The sequence below is a fragment of the Anthonomus grandis genome, chromosome 4 (assembly GCF_022605725.1).
Source record: "Anthonomus grandis grandis chromosome 4, icAntGran1.3, whole genome shotgun sequence".
Lineage (NCBI taxonomy): Eukaryota > Metazoa > Arthropoda > Insecta > Coleoptera > Curculionidae > Anthonomus > Anthonomus grandis.
The window spans coordinates 8,995,338-9,018,249 of record NC_065549.1 but is presented as its reverse complement, the minus strand read 5'-3'; the positions used below and the strand labels follow the sequence as shown (position 1 = coordinate 9,018,249).

The window sequence follows — 22,912 nt, the reverse complement described above, 5'->3', positions numbered from 1 at the left end:
CCTCCATCCCTGGGATTTTTTTCGAAGAAAACAAAAAATTCATGCAGTAAAGGGTTAACTGTATGGTATAATTTTGACGGTAATATTTATTTATGTATAGGTGTACGTACCTGTCCCATTTTCTGGATTTTTATTCCTTATATAGATGTATGACACTACTCAATTTTACTGCTTAATTTTTAATATTTTATAGTTTTTAAGGTTTCCTGTTTGTCTCTAGGTAATATTGTTTGTTTGATTTTTTTTTACTTTAGTAGTATAACCATTCATGGTTTGAACTGGGAACTTCTTAAAGGATATCATTACTATTTTTATTTATCAAAATATGCTACTACTAAATTTACAAACTTATAAAAAGATCAATTTTTGATTATACAGATGTTTGATAACATCGAACCAAAAAAATTAACAGCAACTACACATTAAAGGAAAAACCAAATATATACTCAATAAAACAAGAGGAAACTTAATAAGCAAATGGATAATAAATATGGTAGATAGGCACATGATAAATTGTTTATTTGATCAGTGTTACGTTTAGTGCTGGATGGTGTAACGAAATACAACTTATATATGATTATAAGAGCTTTCAATATAAAAATGTTTGCGCGTGAAAAAATGTTCATCTTCAAAAAGAGAATTACAAAATTCTCTCAGACCAACATGACACAGATACCTTAATGCAATAGTACAAACGACATAAAATACAAACTGTGCCTTCCTGTCAGTAGCCCCAAATGGAGAAAATGAAAAAAATTACAAGACTAGGTTGCAATCCAAGGATACATCAGACTGTTGCCCTCTAAACACATCCAACACCCATGATGATTTCCGCAAAGTAAAATGACAAATACACTAGCATAATAAAATTGGTTTATTGTCAATACGTTCCTCAACCTTCGGATCAAAGCATCATTACTATTAATCCTGGATATCAGTCTCCGAAATATCAACTGTCCGAAAGATCAACAGGTCAAGCCAAATTATTGATGTATCAGCAGCGTACTATGAGATCAAACCATTCCAAATTCGGACTTTGGGGTATTCACATTTAACAAGAAGTGCTTTATTGGCACTCTGCTTTATTTCTGTTACTAGTTTGGGAAATGCGCTTCTTGTCATTGTTTTGTAAATTATTTTATTCGAGTTGCCTCTCTTATTCTGACAAAATACTGCCTTTAAAAAATCCATTCAGAGATTTATTTATAATGTAGCTCATATGTGCAGTGAAACCTAAGTTGGAATCTAGAAGCAGTGTTATCTTCCCTATACAAAATAGAGGACTATTAGGAATATGGTCATAAAAAAATAAACTATTTGATATTAAACATTATTTTATTTTCAGTAAACAGCCATTTATTTATTAATATAAGAAAGCATCAAACAAACCTGATTCCAAAATATTTCTGGCCTAACAACAGAAGTAAAAAAATAGAAAACTTATGAGCAAAAAACCAGTTTTGCTTTCGTAATTTCAGGTTTTTAATATCAGTTACCTTTAAACAAAATATAATAAATGATTAATTATTTTGTATAACTGTCTTAATAAAATCTAATTATATTATCAAAATAATTATTAAACTACATTTTTGTTACTAATCCTAATTGGTACGTAATAGTTGAGCAAAAAAATCGTTAAGCAACAAAATTCGTTGTTATTTCACGAAAAAACCCTCAATGCCTTGTGCGGGATCAAATTTAATTTCGACGTTTCCTAGCTTGAGCTTGGCAATATCAGCGTTCTTTTTCACCCGATTTAAGTCGAGGACAGCGTCGTTAGTAACCAATGGACATCTGTAAAAAAATATTTATGGGTTGGGTCGAGTAGTTTTAACGAGGTTTTTGTAAAACATGCTTTTTTTTACAATATATTTTCATAGATATCTCCAATAATGCCTCATTAATTAAGATTATTAAGTTTGCTTTGCACTAGTACGATAAAGTTATCTTTTAGCTTGCTTTTTACACGTATTAAATAACCACATCTTACTAATCAGTATTTTTTAATTCTTAAGTTTTCATAATAGAAAAATCTTACCCTGCTTCACTAAAATGATCGTATCCATTTATTACTTGGGAGCACAGGTAACAAACTTTAGTGCCGCAACTGCAAGTCATTTTATTACAGCCGTTACTTTTCACGAATTTCTTGTTACAGTTTGGACAAGTCCTAAGAAAAAAAAACAATAATTTAATAACTATTTGAGAGATATAGATAGAGAAAATGTTTTTTTTCACTCAAGTTGCTATCAGGCCTACAAATCTTTTAAAACGATTCAGAAGTGCCTTCAATTATCACTTTCATTAGAGCAAGCGACGACCCTTAGCGATTATATTCATTTACTAAAAGAAAACGCGAAAACAAGAAACCTTAAAAATGTAATTTAACCTAAAACAGCTAATGCCTGAACCTAGACACTATAATTTTTTGACAAACAGCTCAAGTCTTATTGATGTGAATATTTCAAGTCGAGAACTTGATGTGATAGAAGCTGTTTCTACACCAGTATCACAAACAGTAAGAAAATTCTTCTCTCAATAATAATTTAGATTAAGCTATAATACATTTTCCAAAAATCCAAAATATATTAAAAAATATATATTAAAATATCGTAACTAATATAAAAATATTAATTTTGATCATTTTCGCAGGGATACTGAATAATTAGGGTGGAATAGGATTTATTTTACAAACAATATTGGTACAAAATAATATATTTTTAATCATCAATAGAGAGAAATTGTACGCCTTGGATAACTGATAATATAAAAAGTTTAATACGGTTAAGGGATAAGGAATATAAGAAATATTTAAAAAATTAAATCTTTAGAGTCAATTAGAATATTAGACATTTAAGAAATTTTCTTCAAAAAAAAGGTAGGGTCCATCCTAACATCAATACTGAACAAAATTTTACCCTGATAAGCGAAAATGCCCTGTTAAAGAACCTGGATCGTAATCTACTGGGGCAAATGGCGATAGTGTTGTGTCAGTCAAGAATCTTAAACTAACTGCCTTTATCCCTTAATAAATTCTTGTATTTTGGAAAGTTACGTAGTTAGAAGTTAGATTCCGAAAGTTAGTTTCCATCTTTCTAGAAAAAGGTAATCGTAAAACCGCTAACTGAAAACACGAATCCTAAAGGTCCTCAGACCGATCAATATTCTTTCTTTAGTTTCTAAAATTCTGGAAAACATATTAATAAAGAATTGTTCAACTTTCTAAACACGTCAAATTTTTATCACAGTGAACAGTGAATATAAAAACCTGATAACTCGCCTGGCACTACTTCATTTTAGGAAAGCATTCGCATTTAATAGATTGATCATTTTATGTGCACATTTTAAGAGATTCTCAAGACATTCGATCTTAGTTTGAATCAACAGGTGTGCCTCAAGGCTCAATTTTGTGCCCTCTATATTATATACAGGGTGTCCGGAAAGTCAACGATAATACTGAAGGGGCTGATGGAGCAACTCATAAGCACCCAGAAAAACATAAAATGACCTTAGTAAAAAATCGATGGTTTTCGAGATATTGGCACTTTAGTGGAAGTCACCAAAATCCTACTCTTGGATCAGATTTTCGATTGTCACGCCTTAAAAATAGATATTTTTTAGAATCTCTTTTTAGCTATGCAACACTGAAAAGCCATTTTACTGATCAAAGACAAACATTAAACTAAACGGCCAAAAAATTTAATAAGAAATCTATTCTAAAATAAAGTATTACTTATTTTTATTTTTTAAACTTTGAATTTGACCGCTCATACTGGACCGAAAAATTGTATGGCAACCCGGCTAATACCTTAAAAAGTTTGCTTATTTAATTTAATTTTAAAATTACCCAATATGCTTTAAAAAAAGCTTTACTGTTATTGTGATAGAGTGAAAGATAAACCTAATGTACCTTATAAAAAAAATAAAACAAATTTATAATTATGTTATGTTCAAAAAATATTTTTATTTAACTTAAAAAAAAAATTTAAAAATCAAATAATATATTCGAACTGTCTACCACCAACGAGAATGCAGGCGTGGCATCTTTTAATAAATGACCTATTGATCCATCTTGCATTCCTGGCAGCGTTAAGATCTTGGGCTGCATCATTTATTCGCTGCCGTAATTCAGCAATATTATTTATTGGTCTTGCATAAACCTTTTCTTTTATGCAACCCCAGTAAAAAAAATCGAGGGGGTTTAGGTCTGGAGACCTGGGAGGCCATAAAATTGGACCAAGTCGGCCGATCCATCTGTTGGGGTATGTTTGGTTTAAATGCCGATGAACTTCATGAACATAATGTGCCGGGCAACCATCATTTTGGAACCACATTGTTCGGCGACTGACCAAAGGAACATCTTCTAAAAGAATTGGTAGATTGTCTCGACAAAAATCTAAATAAGCCTGCCAGTTCAAATTTTCTGGTAATTCGAATGGGCTAATTACACGTCCGTTCAAGATACTGGTCCACAAGTTTACTTTAAATCGGTACTGTGACCTTTCTTCTCGAATAGAATGAGGATTTTTCAACGCATAAGTGTGCAAATTGGGCAAGTTCATAGAGCCATGCTTTTTGAATGTACTCTCATCCGACCACAGTATAATATTTAAAAAATTCGGATCCTCTTGATTTTTTTGCAAGATTCTGCGGCAAAATTGTAAGCGTGATTTGTAGTCTCGAGGCAGTAGGCTTTGCACTTGTTGAACATGATAAGGGTGATATTGAAATCGCCTTGTGATGTCGTTTACTACCGATTTCGGTATCCTTGTTCTTCTTTCGATTGCTTGTGCCGAAGTAGTCGGATCATTTTCAATTTCTTCTAAAACTTGATCAACATAATAAATACGAGGTCTTCCCTCTCGAACAGGAGCATGAGGCATTCTGCCTTCGGAATATGAGCGGTGAACATTAATAAATACACGATAGTCAGGATATCGGGCCAAATTCGGATATCTTTCTTGATAAAGATTACATGCTGCTAGAGCATTTCCTCTGCATTCACCATAAATGAGGTGCATGTTTGCATATTCTTGGGCGGTATACGGCAAGGGCATAATGAATGATTAACCAATAAAACAAACAGCTCAAAGAACACAGTCCACAGGAAAATGAACTCAAAAACAAATCCAAAGCAAAAGGTAACAGAAACGTTAAGATACAAGCAAAAAAGTAGTTAGTTCACGGAATACTGTAAACAAACTAAATTCCAAGAATGTTTGTTGTTTATTGCTATGGTGAAAAGAATTACCTTCGCTCTTGATTTTTTTAATTTTTAAGTTAAATAAAACATTTTAAACATAACTTAAAAATTTGTTTAATTTTTTTACAATGATATTATAAGGTGAATTAGGGTTATTTTTTACTATAACACAATAATAGTAAACTGTTAAAAAAATATTTAGGTAATTTTAAAAAGTAGATTAAATGAGCAAACTTTTTAAGGTATTAGCTGGGTTGCCGTACAATTTTTCGGTCCAATATGAGCGGTCAAATTCAAAGTTTAAAAAATAAAAATAAGTAATACTTTATTTTAGAATAGATTTCTTATTAAAGTTTTTGGCCGTTTAGTTTAATGTTTATCTTTGATCAGTAAAATGGCTATTCAGTGTTGCATAGGTAAAAAGAGATTCTAAAAAATATCTATTTTTAAGGCGTGACAATCGAAAATCTGATCCAAGAGTAGGATTTTGGTGACTTTCACTAAAGTGCCAATATCTCAAAAACCATCGATTTTTTACTAAGGTCATTTTATGTTTTTCTGGGTGCTTATGGGTTGCTCCATCAGCCCCTTCAGTATTATCGTTGACTTTTCGGACACCCTGTATGTTGCAAATATGAGCAATTGTATTAAATATTCAAAAATTCAACAATATGCGGAAGATTCTCAAGTGTACACTTCTTTTTCTTTAGATAATATAAATGACAACATTGGGAAATTGAACACAAACTTATGAACAAAAAAAATCCCATGATCATAATTTAAAACTAGAACCCTTTAAAATCCTGTATACTTTTATTTTAATGCCGAAAATAAGATTGAGAAAATCTCACACTTATTTGTTCCATAAATAAATAAATAAATAATAATATTTGACGGCATGTTCATAAGTGAAAAATTTGGTAAAGGATTGATAAGTTTGGAAAAGTTGGTATGCTTTTTGATGATTGATTTTAAACGCATATATATATAGTGAATTAAAAAAAAATAATTATTTCAACAAATGGCTAGTCCTAAAAGCCGGACAACCCTTATACCTTATACCAGCGTTATTTTTACATCAGCATAATACCAGATTTGTTTGTTAATGAATGCAGGGCACTCCGACATCGCAATGCAGCTTTCCAGAAAGCTTTTTTTACATACTTAGGGATTAAATTGTGGAATGATTTACCAGATGAAGTGAATTAACGCAATTTCTTATTAATAAACAGAAAAATGTATAAACCTCTCTAAATCATGTGTTGTGTGCTATTGTCAGATTTACCCACTGAGTTATATAATAAATATTGGTAAGGTATGGGCCTGCAGCACCTACATATGTAATGTGGGTTGTGTTATCGGCTACTATGTTGTCGCTGGATTTGCCCTTTATACATGATTGTACAACTGTTATATGTAATCCGTATTTTGGAAAATAAGAACTTTTTTAATTTGAATTGTCTGAAAATAGCTTTAAGTGCCTGGAAAAATATTTTTAAATTTAAAATTTTTTCAGGCAGTTGAAGCTATCTTTAGGCGTTTAAAATCAATTTTAATTTTGTTTTTCAGGCAAATGAAGTAATTTTGTACTTAAAGTTCTTTCAGGCGTAAAAACGTTTTGACGTGAGTCAAAAGCGTCCTCAACTGTCTAGAAGAGATTCAAAATTATTGTGTCAAAAATGAATAATGTTTGCCAGGTAGTTGAAGTCGACTTTAAGCGGTTTAAGTCAATTTTTCTACCTTCCATGCACTATAATGTCACTACTGCCCATTCAGAAATTATTGAAAGTAAAAAACCAAGAAACCCATTTCTAATTGCAAATTAAAGATAAAAAATATTCAAAGTTGCATTTTTTGCCTAATCAAGACATCATCAGATCCCGTAAGTAAGTAAACAGTATTAAGGTCTTTTGTGTATTTTTTACCTTAATTTAAGGTAAATAAAATAATTAGCCAGATAACATTTACAAGTTTTCTCCCAACCTAAAAAGGAATTAATTAAGAAACCTTACCGAACTAGAGCATCAGTCATCATATTCTCAATATAAGTTCTCCTTCGCACGTCCTCGTCATATTCAATTTCATTGCATCGCAATGGTATGTGAGATTCGTGCTTGCACAGCCTATAAATAATATTTTTTTAATTATAATAAATTTAAAAGTTACATGTAGTCTTTATTATACCTGCAAGACTCCTTAAGACAATCGTCATTTTGACATTTAAATGTCTTATTCTCTTCAACGGTGACGCTGACAAAGTCACAAAATGGGCACATTTCCAAGCCCTCCAAGTTGGCCTTTTTCAGTTCGTTACTTTGGATTTTCAGTACTAGTTTCTCGAAAATGTTTTGTGGAAGTGCCAACTGAAAACCCCTCCTCAAATATAATTAATCTTTTTTTTATATAATAGGTATAAATTACCTGTAGGACATATAGGTTAAACTGCGAATCACAATCGTTACAGCATGGGAACGTAGTTAAACCGTCGCCCATTTGTACCTTAAATTTAATTAAGTTGATTTAGATTTTTTTTTTTATATTTCTTTGCTGTACCTCGACATATTTTTGAACACAACTTTGGCAAAAAACGCAGCCTTTCATGCAAGTAAAACATTCTTCGGGGATTAATTCGTCGTCCATGCAAACGCCACAGCTCTCCAACAACCCTAAAGCTCTCGCTTCTTCTTTTATCTTATTGAACACCTCGTTTTTGTATTTTAACACCATTAGGATGTATTTTCGATATTTGGCATATGCGACCTGAATAAAAATAAATTAGAGTTTCAAATAATAAACCAGCTGGCCAATATCTCCATATTGTAATATATATAAAAGGTCTGCAGAAAATCCTATAGAACATATTCCTGAGGTCAAAATAAGCCGATTTAAAGCAACTTACTTTAGTTCAAAGTTGCTTCGTTTCTTAGTTATAGGCTGTTAAATTTAAGAATAAAAATCGATTTTATTTAAATTTTGTAACATTTTGTAACATATTGCAACAGTCCACAGCGGATATGTTATTAGTTTTTGGGTATTGTGAAGGAAACAGCATGGAAAGTGTTAGGGCAAACATTTCCGAATCGGCGTATACCAAATCATCAAACAATTTCTGCTATTGAGAGACGCGTTCGCGAAACCGGTAGTATTACTCCTGTAACTGTCAATTGTGGTCAGCACCGTATGATATAAGATTTGTTCTCACTGCAAATTTCTTACAAGTTTGAAACTATTTCCAAACCATCTTGATGCGCATGCGTAAGATATTACAACTTCTGATCAACTTGAAACCGTCTGTGCGAACATCAAATACAGGTTGAGTGAGTCCATATTAAAAAAAGAAGAGCAAGAAAAATAACCTCACTTGTTTAAGCTAGTGGGAAATGGAAAAATAAATAAAACATAAACAAAAAAAAATTACAATACAACCTTAAAATAGGTGTATATTATTAATAGAGTTTAAAATTGTGTTATTATTTGCTACTTCAGGGCTTACTCTAGGATGGTCAAGAAATTCTATTCTATTAATTAACACACTTTCTTCAAAATAGTTTTGATTTTTGGGCCTCATCCGTTCTTCAAGTAAATCTTCCGTCCGTGTCGGAATCAACAAAATTCTAATAATTCAGATTCTTCCGACGATTCAAAATCACTCATTTTCTTAATGTGTATTTTTAGACTAATCCAACAATTTAAAATATAATTTCAAAAAGAATATCAGGGATATTACAAAACACAAACAACAATTTAGAGATTATGTTCATATTCCGAAGATCGGCGTTCTATCTGGCTACACGAATTCTCTGACACTTAGCTTGAAATAAATCCGAAAACAAGTCTGACTATCAGATGACGATCAGAAATTTGTATAAGAACATCAAACTTTTAATTTGAAACCGATCAGAAGTTTCTGTGCGAACGCATTTTACCCTATTGCGCATGTTTATTTGTCGCAAACTTTCTTACTGCTGTGAGAACAAACCTAAGGACTCCTCAGATAAAGGAACAAATTTTGGAAAGAATCCTATATTAAGCACCATACGTCTAGGCACAGTATAAAGAACAAGACAGTAGGTTCACTCTCTTGCGGCCGTTTGAAGTAGGGACTTCTAAACAGTGCCACAGTATAAAGAACAAGACAGTAGGTTCACTCTCTTGCGGCCCTTTGAAGTAGGGACTTCTAAACAGTGCCGACTTTTTTTACGCGGTCGTAAATCATTATTTAGTTTCGACGGCAATCGTTTACGATACGGGGGGTGTTTGAAACATTTTTAATAAGGATTATTTTCGTACATCGCGGCGGGCAGCGTGTAATATATGGAATTTTTTGAAATTAAAGGCACTTTGTATTATTGTTAAAATGAAATTGAAAGAATATTATTAAGTATCTCTTTTGAACAAATAACTGTAAGAAAAACACTTGGTAGATAGCTTTAAAATTAAGTTTATTAGAATGTACACAATTAAATCTTAGCTTTACGTTCCTTTCATGCTCTTTTCTTAACTGACCAAGAAACTACCTACCTAATATTACATACCACTTAATTAATAATAACTTCGTTAATATACCCATTTTTTAAATATTTAATAAAATTTACATAATAATGTGATAACAATACTCAGCATATGGAACTCGGTAACAGTGAAATATAAAAAGGCAGTTAAATAAAAAAAAACTTATTAAATGCCTAATTATTTGCTTTTTAAATAGGGGATGAAAGAACAAACCACTAAAATTCAAATAAAACGAAAATAGGTGTTTTACAACCTAGAATTCATATAAATATGCAAAATAAATATAGTTTTACATTGGGGATTATAGTACACATCAATATTTTGAAACTTGAACCCTTAAAAACCACCCTTAATGACGAAAAAAATGTAGTTTTAAGTATGGTTAGACGGTATAAGTGGCTAAAATTTATATCATTCAAATAATTGCAATGCAACTAATAATAAATCGGTTAGCTTTCACTATTAAAAACCACCACTAATAACAGAATATTACCAAAAATTTTGCATTTTTTTAGATTAAAATCACGATTTAAAAAAAATATGTATTCTAAATCGCTGACACTTTTTGAAGATATTATTGGTACCTATATATAGTCCATTGTAGCCTTAAGCGTAGCCTTCCGCTTTAATTTTTGAAATAAATACATATTTTTTTTTAAAACTGCAATTATTTTTATTTTATTCCTAACTTTTTTAATTTTTATGCTAATGACTTACAATCAAGTTTATTTTTAAAGTTTTTGATAGTACATACTTGAAAAAATGTGCTAGATATTTGTGTAAAAAACGTTTTTTTTTTAAATATTATTTCACGTTATTATTTTACGTCATTATATTTTGTTATCTAAAAAAAGGTGTTATGTTCACACAGTTGTATCTTAGCGCCTATAGCACCTAGATAAATCAAAAAAAAGCCAAGTCTTTTGTTTTTAAACCAACTTTTGTTTATTAGATTTTTTTGTAGGATCTCAATTTTCCGAGATATTTAAGAAATACCGAAGAAAAGCGTGTATTTTTTTCTGCAAACTAATCCATTTTTATTTTAAAAAAAATGTATATCCCCTTTTACTTCTGCAGCCATCTACGCAACATATCGCCGGCATTTTTAAAGTACAAAATTTCCGCACAACGCTATTATAGTTCTAATATTGAAGACGCCCCTGTATAACGCAGTCGCCACCGGGCAGCAAAAAAGAGTAGCATCAGAAAGCGAGTGAGAAAGGCAATATTTTGGGCGGCGCTTAGAGTGATCCTTCTATTCTAGTTTATGTTCGGTGACAGTGCCGACTTTTTTTACGCGGTCGTAAATCATTATTTAGTTTCGACGGCAATCCTTTACGATACGGGGGGTGTTTGAAACATTTTTAATAAGGAATATTTTCGTACATCGCGGCGGGCAGCGTGTAATATATGGAATTTTTTGAAATTAAAGGCACTTTGTATTATTGTTAAAATGAAATTGAAAGAATATTATTAAGTATCTCTTTTGAACAAATAACTGTAAGAAAAACACTTGGTAGTTAGCTTAAAAAATTAAGTTTATTAGAATGTACACAATTAAATCTTAGCTTTACGTTCCTTTCATGCTCTTTTCTTAACTGACCAAGAAACTACCTACCTAATATTACATACACTTAATTAATAATAACTTCGTTAATATGCCCATTTTTTAAATATTTAATAAAATTTACATAATAATGTGATAACAACACTCAGCATATGGAACTCGGTAACAGTGAAATATAAAAAGGCAGTTAAATAAAAAAAAACTTATTAAATGCCTAATTATTTGCTTTTTAAATAGGGGATGAAAGAACAAACCACTAAAATTCAAATAAAACGAAAATAGGTATTTTACAACCTAGAATTCATATAAATATGCAAAATAAATATAGTTTTACATTGGGGATTATAGTACACATCAATATTTTGAAACTTAAACCCTTAAAAACCACCCTTAATGACGAAAAAAATGCAGTTTTAAGTATGGTTAGACGGTATAAGTGGCTAAAATTTATATCATTCAAATGATTGCAATGCAACTAATAATAAATCGGATAGCTTTCACTATTAAAAACCACCACTAATAACAGAATATTACCAAAAATTTTGCATTTTTTTAGGTTAAAATCACGATTTAAAAAAAATATGTACTCTAAATCGCTGACACTTTTTGAACATATTATTGGTACCTATATATAGTCCATTGTAGAAGGCTACGCTTTAATTTTTGAAATAAATACATAATTTTTTATGATAAATGTTTTTAAAACTGCTTTTATTTTATTATTATTATTTTTTTATGCTAATGACTACAATCAAGTTTATTTTTAAAGTTTTTGATAGTACATACTTGAAAAAAATGTGCTGGATATTTGTCTAAAAAACGTTTTTTTTTTAAAATTATTTCACGTTATTATTTTACGTCATTATATTTTGTTATCTAAAAAAAGGGGTTATGTTCACACAGTTGTATCTTAACGCCTATAGCACCTAGATAAATCAAACAAAAGCCAATCTTTTGTTTTTAAACCAACTTTTGTTTATTAGATTTTTTTGTAGGATCTCAATTTTCCGAGATATTTAAGAAATTCTGAAGAAAAGCGTGTATTTTTTTTTAAAGACTAATCCATTTTTATTTAAAAAAAAATGTATATCCACTTTTACTCCTGCAGCCATCTACGCAACATATCGCCGGCATTTTTAAAGTACAAAATTTCCGCACAACGCTATTATAGTTCTAATATTGAAGACGCCCCTGTATAACGCAGTCGCCACCGGGCAGCAAAAAAGAGTAGCATCAGAAAGCGAGTGAGAAAGGCAACATTTTGGGCGGCGCTTAGAGTGATCCTTCTATTCTAGTTTATGTTCGGTGGTCTAGGTTTAAAAGTAGGAGCATCTAAGGATGTGGTTTAAAGAACGTTGAAAGAACATCAGCTTTATACATACCACATCCAAAAGGTATAAGACCATTTGCCTACGGGTTTTAAACAACGTTTGGGCTTCTGTCACTTTCTCAATGAAAACACACAACATTTAAATTTTGTTTACAGATGAAGCATGCTTTACAAGATATGGTGTAACTAATTTTCATAATGAACAAGTTTACGCTGATGAGAATCCCAATGCCACTAAAGTAACTCATTTTCAACATGAGTGTAGGGTCAATGTGTGGGCGGGAATCATTGGCAATTTTATAATCGGTGCTGTAAATTTACCACCAAGGCTAACTGGTGTGAATTATTTAGAACATTTACCAAATACGCTGCCAAATTTATTAGGATTGCCATTACAATATTGGCATGATATAGTTCATGCATGATGGTGCTCCATCGCATTTCACTTTAAATGTTCGGAATTATTAAATCAACAATATCCAAATATGTAGATGGATTGGAAGAGGAAATGACGTTCCTGCAAACTGGCCATCACACTCACCGGACCTGACTCCATTAGATTATTTTTTGTGAGGGTGTTTAAAAACGATGGTGTACTCCAGAGCAATTAATACAGAAGAAGAGTTATGGGCGAGGATTCAAAATGCAGCCAACATATTGAAACCTGATGAGGAGTTGATGCAAAGAGTACTTTTAACTTTTTACGACGGAGGTCTTTTTGAACAATTGTTAAAAGTTTATAATAATTAAAATTACTTTAAATAAATTATTGTTTATCATTAAATTAAAACAATCTTCATTTCAAATTTCATTCCATTTTTTTATTATTCCGGTACGGCTTCAAACACTAAAATACGACATATCTTGGTAACGGCTAATTTTAGCAGGTTCTAACAAGAGTACCTTTTTTTACTTAAAAGCGTTAGGGAAATTGTTTCCTTTCCAAAAAAAAAATAAAAACCACATTTTTGACCACAAAGTTATGGTCATTTTACACCATCAACAGTGCAGTATGGAGCGCCCTCTATCTGCCACAGTAAAAAGATACCCATTTGAGAGTTTCATACCAAAAAACTCCTAGTGACCCCTAGTTGCTTTAAATCGGCTTATTTTGACCTCAAGAATATGTCCTAGGATTTTGTACACACCTTTTAGAGGCACCCTGTATATATTTGAAATACGATAATCTATTAAATATTAAGACATTTTAATTTAATATCTTTTTACTTTGAGGCCCCAATAAAAACAGCCACAACTACCCAAATTCAGAATCGCGTTTTTACCCTCAAAATTATCTTCAGGAAAGAATATACCAATACCAACAATTCCAGGAACATATTCCGTCAAAGTTCAGTACATTTAACCTAGGTACCTGATGCAAATCGTTAGTAAAGGGAAAAATATACAAATGTAATGGCATACTGCAGTCCTGACTTAAAATTTATTAACCTTGATATTGTGTGTTCATGTTCACAATGTGTTCTCTTACCTCTTGCAACAAAGCCAGATTTCTGGATACAGGAAAACACTCTTCTTCCCTCCTCCTTTTCAATTCCTTCGGGAAAAAGTCCAGAGCATTACAGCAATCAAAAAGGTTCCTTTTCTTTATGACGAACATCAAGTCCAAATGCTTTTTTCTGATCTCTGGATACTTATTATAAAGAAACGTTTTGGCATAAAGCACGTCGTGCTCAGTTACGTCTTCATCGTCCAGTGGATTCGGACGATTCGAATTTAAAAAATGCTTCTCTGGATCTGGAAATTGTTTCATGAATTTCTCTAAGAATAAATTGAAGTCGTAGTCGGGCTGGTACATTTCAAGCACATCATCTTCTCTTTGTTGCCTAACGAAATTAAAAAATGAAGTGTATATGGCACTCAATTCATTAAAACTGGTGTTTTTACTTTAAATAGTCTTTCATTGTGGGGTAATTATTTGTCTCTAGGGCTTTGATGACGAATTGATCTAGATTTTCTGGTTCATTGGCAAATCGATTCGCTTGATCCCTCAAATAATTTGGGTCCGCTTCAGGTAAGGTTTGCTTTAACAGATCCCAAACTAAGTTTGTAGGATTTTGAAAGTAACCTAAAAAAGAGCTTTTTTTTTAGTAATTCGGTTTTATTATGTAGTATGCCCTTACAATAATCCCCTATTTTGAAACTGAAACTGTCAGTTTTACATCAAACATACAGTTTTGCTCTAACTGATATAAAAGAAATATGTTTAGGCAGCATATTGCACCAATGTAACCTCATAGGAAGTCTAGAAAAATGTGACAACGTCGCTAAAACTGTTCAGGCAACATGGAAATTTTGAATTTCTACTTGGCAATACTGAGGTGCAATATGCTGTCTACAGGGCCTCCTTATTAAGCCCCGGCGTTACATACCGCCCACAGCCCCCTCTTCTTCGTCTTCTTCAACTATGTTTAAATGATTATCCTCGCCCAGACCAGCTTCATCGTTTTCCTGAACGTTTACATTAATCTCATCGCCATTCAGATCGTTACTTGACAGCATATCAATTAATATTTCGATCCATCGCTCGTATGACTCTTGCTGTAAGTCGTCCTGCGTTAATTCAATTAAAGACTTTATTTCATTTTCAGATTTATGAGGAAAGATCTCTTGAAGAAACGGTAAAGGATCCATCGTGTCCCAGATCCTGGAAAAAAATTATCATTTAACAGCTTCCGTTTTGAATTTGGCGCTCATTTTAAAATAACCGATTTTAGGCGGATAACCATAATTTATTGGTAATTTATACCGCGGTTATCCTTGGTGTTTACACGCCAAACAACTACATTGACGTGACAACTTATTTTCGTGTAAACGTTTTGGTTTAACCAGTGTTTATTGATTATAAATAGTAAATAATAAACAAAAACAACTTTATTTTGTGTACTGCATTCTCATTTCTTACATAATATTCCTTTATAAATAATCATATTTCCTAATCTCATGTATTTATTTGTTGTGTTTGTAGTTTCTATAATTTCTAATTTCGTTTATTTTGACATTATTTAGGATCTATGTTTTGTTGTTTTGGAAGTATTTTTTGTTACATTAGTTTATGACCATGATTACCAACTCTATTCATAATGCTGATATTGCTAATCCAAGAATAAGACTTAGATGCTTACTAGCTGCCGATTTTTTTAATGAAAATTTAAATTAAAAAAAATATAAAAGAAAATACCAAAATTTCGTGTTGGTTTTAAAATATTTACGGCAGTCACTTTATTCCGACATGCAAGAAATAATGCTTGCTTTGAATGAGAAATAATATAATGGAGTACAACGTATACAAATTCAGACTGAGAAAAACCAACAGCACCTAAACGCTTCGGTAAATACCAATCGAAAATCGGTAAGAACCAAAACGTTTTGGTTATTCGCCTAAAATCGGTTAATATATGTCATCAGCGCCATCTTTTGGTCAAATGAAACACTAGTAAAGGCGCGATTTAGGCCACACCCAGATAACAAGAAGAGAACGACGGGGTAAAATCATCCTAACCTTAAATAATGTTTACAAACAGTTGTCAAAAAAATTAATGTAAGCATGTTTGAAGTGATACAATTATCAAATTAAAAAATACCTCATTTATTCGTAAAAGGCAGAAAAAACCAAATGGAACCACTGAATTCCACCAAAATGGACCTAGATGAAATAAACTCAATAACAAAATACACCCTAAAATGTAAGTTGGGGGTCCTAACGAGACCGGATGGCTCCGCTCTGTTTTGCGAAGGTGAAACCGCGGTAATAGCGGGTATTTACGGCCCCATTGAAGAAAAAATGCAAAAAATTCAAATCGATAAAGCGACCGTCGAATGTATTTATCGTCCAGTGTCTGGCTTACCGGGTTTACAAGACAGATTCCGAGAACACCTTATAAGGAACATATGTGCCACCGCGGTGGCCTCCTCGTTATACCCCAGGACTGGCGTGGTCATAAACATACAAGAAATGCAAAATCATGGACAAACAATATCTTGTGCAATTAATGCCGCTTGTATGGCCTGTCTGGACTCTGGAATCGATATGAAGTTTATATTTGCTGCAGTGAGTTGTTTCTTGACAAAGGATGAGGAGTTCAGCTTTTCACCCCCCATGAATGAAAGCAGTTTAAAGGGTCTGTTTGTGTTTGTTTTTAATAATACAAGTGGGAAAATTTTGGCAACTCATACAGAGGGATGCTTTAGTGTTGAACAATATCAGAATGCTTTGAGTTTGTGTAGGGACGAAAGTGAAAATGTAATTAGGTTCTTTAAGACCACTTTATTGAATGTTAATGAGTAATGCAATAAAAAATTAAAATGATTCCTAATTTTATTTGTGAAATGTAGGGTCAATTCATTACTTCTTGACCAGTTAACTAAAAAGTCAACTTTTAAACACTATAATAATTGAATTCTTTAATTAGAAATCATTTTTTAAAAAATACATAAACCAAATAAATAATTATTCACCCTTAACCTAGCTTGCACAACTTCAGTGAAAAGAATAAAATATGAAAATACCTACAGAATAATATATTGTACGATTACTTTGAAACAATGCAATATTTGTGTGACAAGAAAATAATTCCTATAATGGGTGATTTTAATATCCCCAATTTTCTTAGTCACCAGCATGACTCTATTGTGAGATCAACTTTGGCTTTTATGAATATAATGGAATTTGACGTCCTTAATGTCAATGGAAGAATTGTGGATTTAGTGATAACCAATTTGTCTGAGTGTGAAGTTCATTCGAGTAGTTTTCCTTTTGTTGAATGTGATCCTTATCATCCCTCATTAATTATGAATTTGTAGGGTAAATTACCTCAGACTAATAATTTCACCCACAATTTATTGGTACAGAATTATTTCAATTTTAGATGTGCTAATTATCCCATGTTATATAGCTTAATTGAAGCTGCTGACTGGCAGGAGGTGTTTGCCTCTTTTGATCCTAATTTATCTTGCGACAGCTTCTACAGTACACTTAATGAAATATTTCATAGAGCAGTTCCGCTTAAAATCGTTAAAAATATAAATTTCCAGTCTGATTTAATTCTGATATCATAAAGAATATCAAACTAAAGAATTTAATTCGAAAAAACTCAAGAAATACAGAACTCATTGTTATGAAAGTCAGTTTAAAATAGTTCGAAGCAATATTAAAGAACAAATTAGGATTGCTTTTTTAGAATTTTCTCGAACAGATGAAAATCGAATTAATGTAGACCCCTCCGATTTTTGGAACTATGTGCAGAACAAGAAAGGAATTTCGCGTATTCCCGGAGTAATGCTATTTCAGGATCGTACAATAAAAGATCCACAGCAAATTGACACATCTAGTATTAATGTTGGTATCGAATCGAGCCAGACTATTAACAACTCTCTAAATTGCTCTTATAATTTTTCGGAAGATGAAATTGTCACCGCCTCTAATAAACTAAAAAGTAAGTTGACCTCCGGTACCGATGGAGTACAAAGTCTTGTCGTTAAAGATTGTATTCGCGCTTTATCAGGGCCTATTTCCCACATATTTAATCTTATCTTGTCTTCAACAGTATTTCCCGATAAATGGAAGACTGCAAGAATATCCCCGATACTCAAAAAGGGACCGAAGAAGGACATTCAAAATTACAGAGCTATATCGATCTTATGTAATTTCTCCAAACTTTTTGAAATAGTTCTTTATAATAGAATATATGCCCATGTCAAATTAGACATAGCGCACCTAATCAATTTGGTTTCATCAAAAATCGCTCCTGTACAGTAAACCTGGCTTGCCTAAATGAGTATCTGTGTCAGCATTTGGATAATAGAGGTCAGGTTGATGTAATATACCTTGATATCTGCAAAGCTTTTGACCACTTTGTACTTCTTCATAAGCTAACATTTTTTGGTTTTTCTACGGATTTAGTTGCTTTGATAAAATCTTACTTACGAGGTCGTAAACAGTTTGTTGAATATGAAGGCTTTAAGTCTCCTATATATGAAGTGTGCTTGGGAGTTCCGCGAGGATCTAACTTGGGCCCGCTTCTCTTTTTATTATTTATAAACGATCTTGCCAATTTACTGTCTTGTCAGAGTTTACTGTTTGCGGGTGATATAAAATTGTTCACAAAAATAGATACTGAAGACGATTGCGAATTCCTTCAGGTAAATCTTAACAAAGTAGAGAATTGGTGCAATGTCAATAGACTATATTTAAATGTTAATAAATGCTCTATTCTCTCATTTTCTAGAAAACTGTTGCCAATCAATTTTGACTATAGAGCAAATAATGTTCTGTTGGCTAGAGTGGATGAGGCAATTGATCTGGGAATTACTTATGATGCAAAATTAAGTTTCGCTAAGCATATAGCAAAAATAGTTTCTGACTCTGCCAAATTGTTGGGTTTTGTTTATCGAAACTGTCAGCACTTTGAAAATATTAATACTTTAAAACTATTTTTTTTCACTTACATATGCTCAAAAATAGAATACGGATCTCTAATTTGGTACCCAATTTATACCTGATAGATGATATTGAGCGCATTCAGCGCAAGTTTATGAAGTATCTCTGGTTTAGAGAGGAAGGTGTCTTTCCAGCCAGAGGTTTGGATAATCAATTATACTTAAATAAATTTAATATTATATCCTTAGCAAAAAGAAGAGAAATTCTTTCCATAAAATTCTTATATAACCTTATTCATAACAAGATTGACTGTCCCACCCTTTTGGCTGGATTAAATTTTCAGGTACCAAGAATAAACTCTAGGCATTTTAGATTATTTTATGTAAATCCCGCTAGGACTAATATTTTGTTTAAATCCCCTATTAATATAATGTGTCAGAATTATATTAATAATAATTTACATGGACGGTTCGATATTTTTGTTGACAGTTTAATGTCCATTATAGAAGGTATTAAGTAAATAGGTAATGCAGAGTCTTTCTAGTATGTATATAGATAGTCTGTTTAAGTGCATAGAATGTTAAGCATTTTGATTTTTCATTTTTATACTTATTTTGGTAAATTTTTCTTTTTTTTTTAAATATTTTTTTTTCCTTATATTCTTTCCTGTAATTGGGTAACAAACCTGTTGGAAATAAAATGCTCTTTTGCATTTTTAGATCTATATTAACTTTTAAAAGGATAAAGTATAAACCTCTGTTGCTCAATGGTAACCTATAGTTTTAAGCTCATAATTTTGTATACAGTTGCGTAGTATGGAAGAATACTTAGTTGAATACCACCTTTTATGTAAATATTGTAAAATATTACATAATTAACAACCCAAAGTACCCATCTGTAGAAGTGACATTTCTAAATTAAAAGTGAGAAAATATTATGTACATTTTATTTCTCAAGTTAAAATAAAACCATATTAAAACCTAAAATGTAACAATTTTACCACTTTTTTAAAAAATCTAAGGCAGGAGGTTACTGCTTATATATTATTAACTGATTTTTTGCCTAAAAATGGCATACATTTTGTAGATATCTCTATTTGCTAAAGACTTGCCAATGGGACTATTGCAGATGGAGCTATTTATCTTAATATTTCTATTAAATTGTTAAACAATTATATTTGATTAAAAACAACTATTTTGAACACAGGCAGTTAATAAATCTTTCCAGAAAAGATAGAGATAAATTAACAAGATTTTGAATAGGTTACACTACAATAACATATGAAAGCATACTTAAAAGAAAACCAATCAATGTGCAAAATTTGTAATTCTCTGCTTACTGTATTTCATATTCTAGTTGAATGCAATAATCATGAAGAGCCATTATAAATTAGTTTAAGCTGACTCAAAATAATAAAACAATGTTTTCCATGGAAACCAGCTATTCCACAATTAAATAATTGATGTAAATGAATGTGAAAATTAACTTGTTTATCACTTTTTGTTACTACTATTTGCAATATTTTTATTACTCAGTAATTCACAAATAGTTATTACAAGTATACTTTAAAACATTTTTTTTTACTTACTCAAAAATTATTATGCTGTTTGTCTTTTTTCCCCATATTATACTATCACACTACTATTATTATAGACTATTTCATTTAAAACTTAAAATAAAACCACAATCTTGGAGGCTTATTATCTGATGGAACATAAATGCCATAAAATTACTTTTTCAAGGCAAAGAAAACTTACAAATTTTTATTCACTCAATAAATGATATTCCAATTATCTCTAAAACAGATGTTTGGGACTTGACAATCTGGATGGACTCAAAATTATCATTTGAGAGCCACATCAATCATATTACAAATATGACAATGAAAGTGCTCGGTTTCACTGAGAAGTTAGGTGTTGACTTGTCCATGTTTAATTTCAGAATGCTTTATTGCTCCCTGGTTAGACCCATTCCCATCTTGGGAACTTAACAATTGTTACACTGAGCTGCTCAAAAAAGTCCACAATACATTTTTGAGCATTGCTACATTTACCTAGAAGTTGATATTACAGGGACAAATATAACTATCAGTGGGTGAGGGATAAACTAAATTTGCCTACACTAGAATCAAGAAGAATTTTACTGGATTTATGTTTTTTAATAAATGTATAGAATGTCCTGAGTTGTTTCTTTTTACACTAAGAATGCCTTCTCGAAACATCAGACAGTCTGAAACTTTTGTAATGCCATCGCACTACTACACTAACTACTGCCTGAATGAATGAACTAAATGACTGGTTTAATCTTCTTAACTCTCAATGTTGTATAAAAATATATTTTAGATTAATAACCTAAAGGCTCTTATAATTTAGCACATCTTTCTTTCCTGTTGGAGTCATTGTTTATAAACTTCTTACTGTCTAGTTCCCATTTTTTACAATTTTGTTTTTACTTACCAGCAAACAAACAATCTGAACTAGGAATTGCACATTCACCGCTGTCCACAAATAAAACCCATCAATACTCTAAGAAAACTGCCCTGCCCAAATTAACTTATCAAAAAATAAAAACGTTTTTCTCTTTTTTACTCACTGCAATTAACAAAGAAAGATAAAAGTGCAGTAAAATATTTTTATTTGCTTAGTCTAATTATGATGTTTTCCTACTTTTAGGGGCTACTTATCATTGGCTTTGTCAACAACTTATTTATGTTTATATCAACATTAAAGTTCCTTTTAGTAAAGCAGTTTGATTGAATCTACACCCCTGTTCATCTCTCTAGTCTCTATTTCATAAAATATTTTTGTCACTGATATGGTGTTTGTCATATGAGAAGCCCTGCATCTGTAAATGCATAATAAACAGTTTTTGAGTGTATAAAAATTTTAATGCTATAAATAACTCAACTAATATGACTAATAATAAAACCAAGTGAGTTAGGGTTATGGTAATGCTTAAATTGAAATTGACTTTTAACACAGATTTTAAAAGTACTTGTGCTATTATAGTTATTATCATGCTATTGGGGTATAAATGTATCAAGTTGCTTACCTTATAATGTAATAAAGTCCCTATGGGACAGTATTTCACTAATATCAATAGTTTAAACACAAAACAGCCGGAACCTGGTTTGTTTCATTCATCATAATCTGCATTCATAGATTATAAAAACGGTTTTCTGGGGTTCCCCAGTCTCCAACTTAAATGAGTTCTTATCTCTGCTCAAGTGGGGATTAAAAATTACGTTCTAATATTAGGTAATCCACATTAATAAGTGTATGTAATACGTCGCGATTTACGCATATTAATCCGATGTCTATTTCTGTATTTCAACAAAAAATAAATTCAAAAATGTCGGAATTTTCCATCACACCAAACTGGGAAAACACGCAAGCGCAGATACACCACAAAACACCGTTGCTAAAAAATTGAGGTTAGTTTGAAAACGACAAGTCGTTTAACGGTCCCAACATAACAAACTAAAAGTTACTATATCTAGTACTTTCCTATTTGAGATTACATTTGCAAACAAACGAAACGTTAATTAACCTTCGTTCCGACGTTGCCAAATGTGGTCCTATGTCAGCCGACATTTCCCGCCAAAATTTAAACTGATTCAATAAACATCGTGCATTGTAAATTTTACTTTATTTGAGTATTATACATATATATTGTATATTGGGGCAATCCCGTATATTGATTGATGCTCAATGAAATACGTTTAGAAATGTAAAATAATCTTAATTTTTTTGAAAAAAGCAAAATTCTGCAAAATAGATTTTATGTTTTAAGCTTTATTTGATTTTTTTTTGTTTGAAAATTTTACACGACTTTTTAAATGATTTTCTTATTATTTAATTGTTTGTATTTGTATTATTGTCAGTCAATTTTATTCACTAAAAA

General features: G+C 31.4%; 2 protein-coding genes across 3 annotated transcripts; one reads left to right on the top strand and one right to left on the bottom strand.

Moving 5' to 3' along the window:
* Positions 1–1,538: 1,538 nt before the first annotated feature.
* Positions 1,539–22,448, bottom strand: LOC126735155 (uncharacterized). Of its 2 annotated transcripts, XM_050439100.1 has the most exons (11): positions 22,061–22,448; positions 21,466–21,853; positions 15,003–15,277; positions 14,518–14,698; positions 14,102–14,456; positions 7,757–7,963; positions 7,625–7,702; positions 7,388–7,566; positions 7,216–7,326; positions 2,039–2,170; positions 1,539–1,794 (listed from the first exon to the last, which is right to left on the bottom strand). In XM_050439100.1, exons 3-11 carry the CDS (start codon positions 15,262–15,264, stop codon positions 1,656–1,658), a joined length of 1,644 nt encoding a protein of 547 aa, XP_050295057.1. In that variant the 5' UTR covers positions 15,265–15,277; positions 21,466–21,853; positions 22,061–22,448; the 3' UTR covers positions 1,539–1,655. The 2 variants fall into 2 exon arrangements, with proteins under 2 accessions (XP_050295057.1, XP_050295056.1); XM_050439099.1 differs by lacking the exon at positions 21,466–21,853 and having other exon boundaries at positions 22,061–22,447.
* Positions 16,132–16,939, top strand: LOC126735161 (exosome complex component RRP46). Its single transcript, XM_050439109.1, has one exon. It carries the CDS (start codon positions 16,247–16,249, stop codon positions 16,916–16,918), a length of 672 nt encoding a protein of 223 aa, XP_050295066.1. The 5' UTR covers positions 16,132–16,246; the 3' UTR covers positions 16,919–16,939.
* Positions 22,449–22,912: the final 464 nt, after the last annotated feature.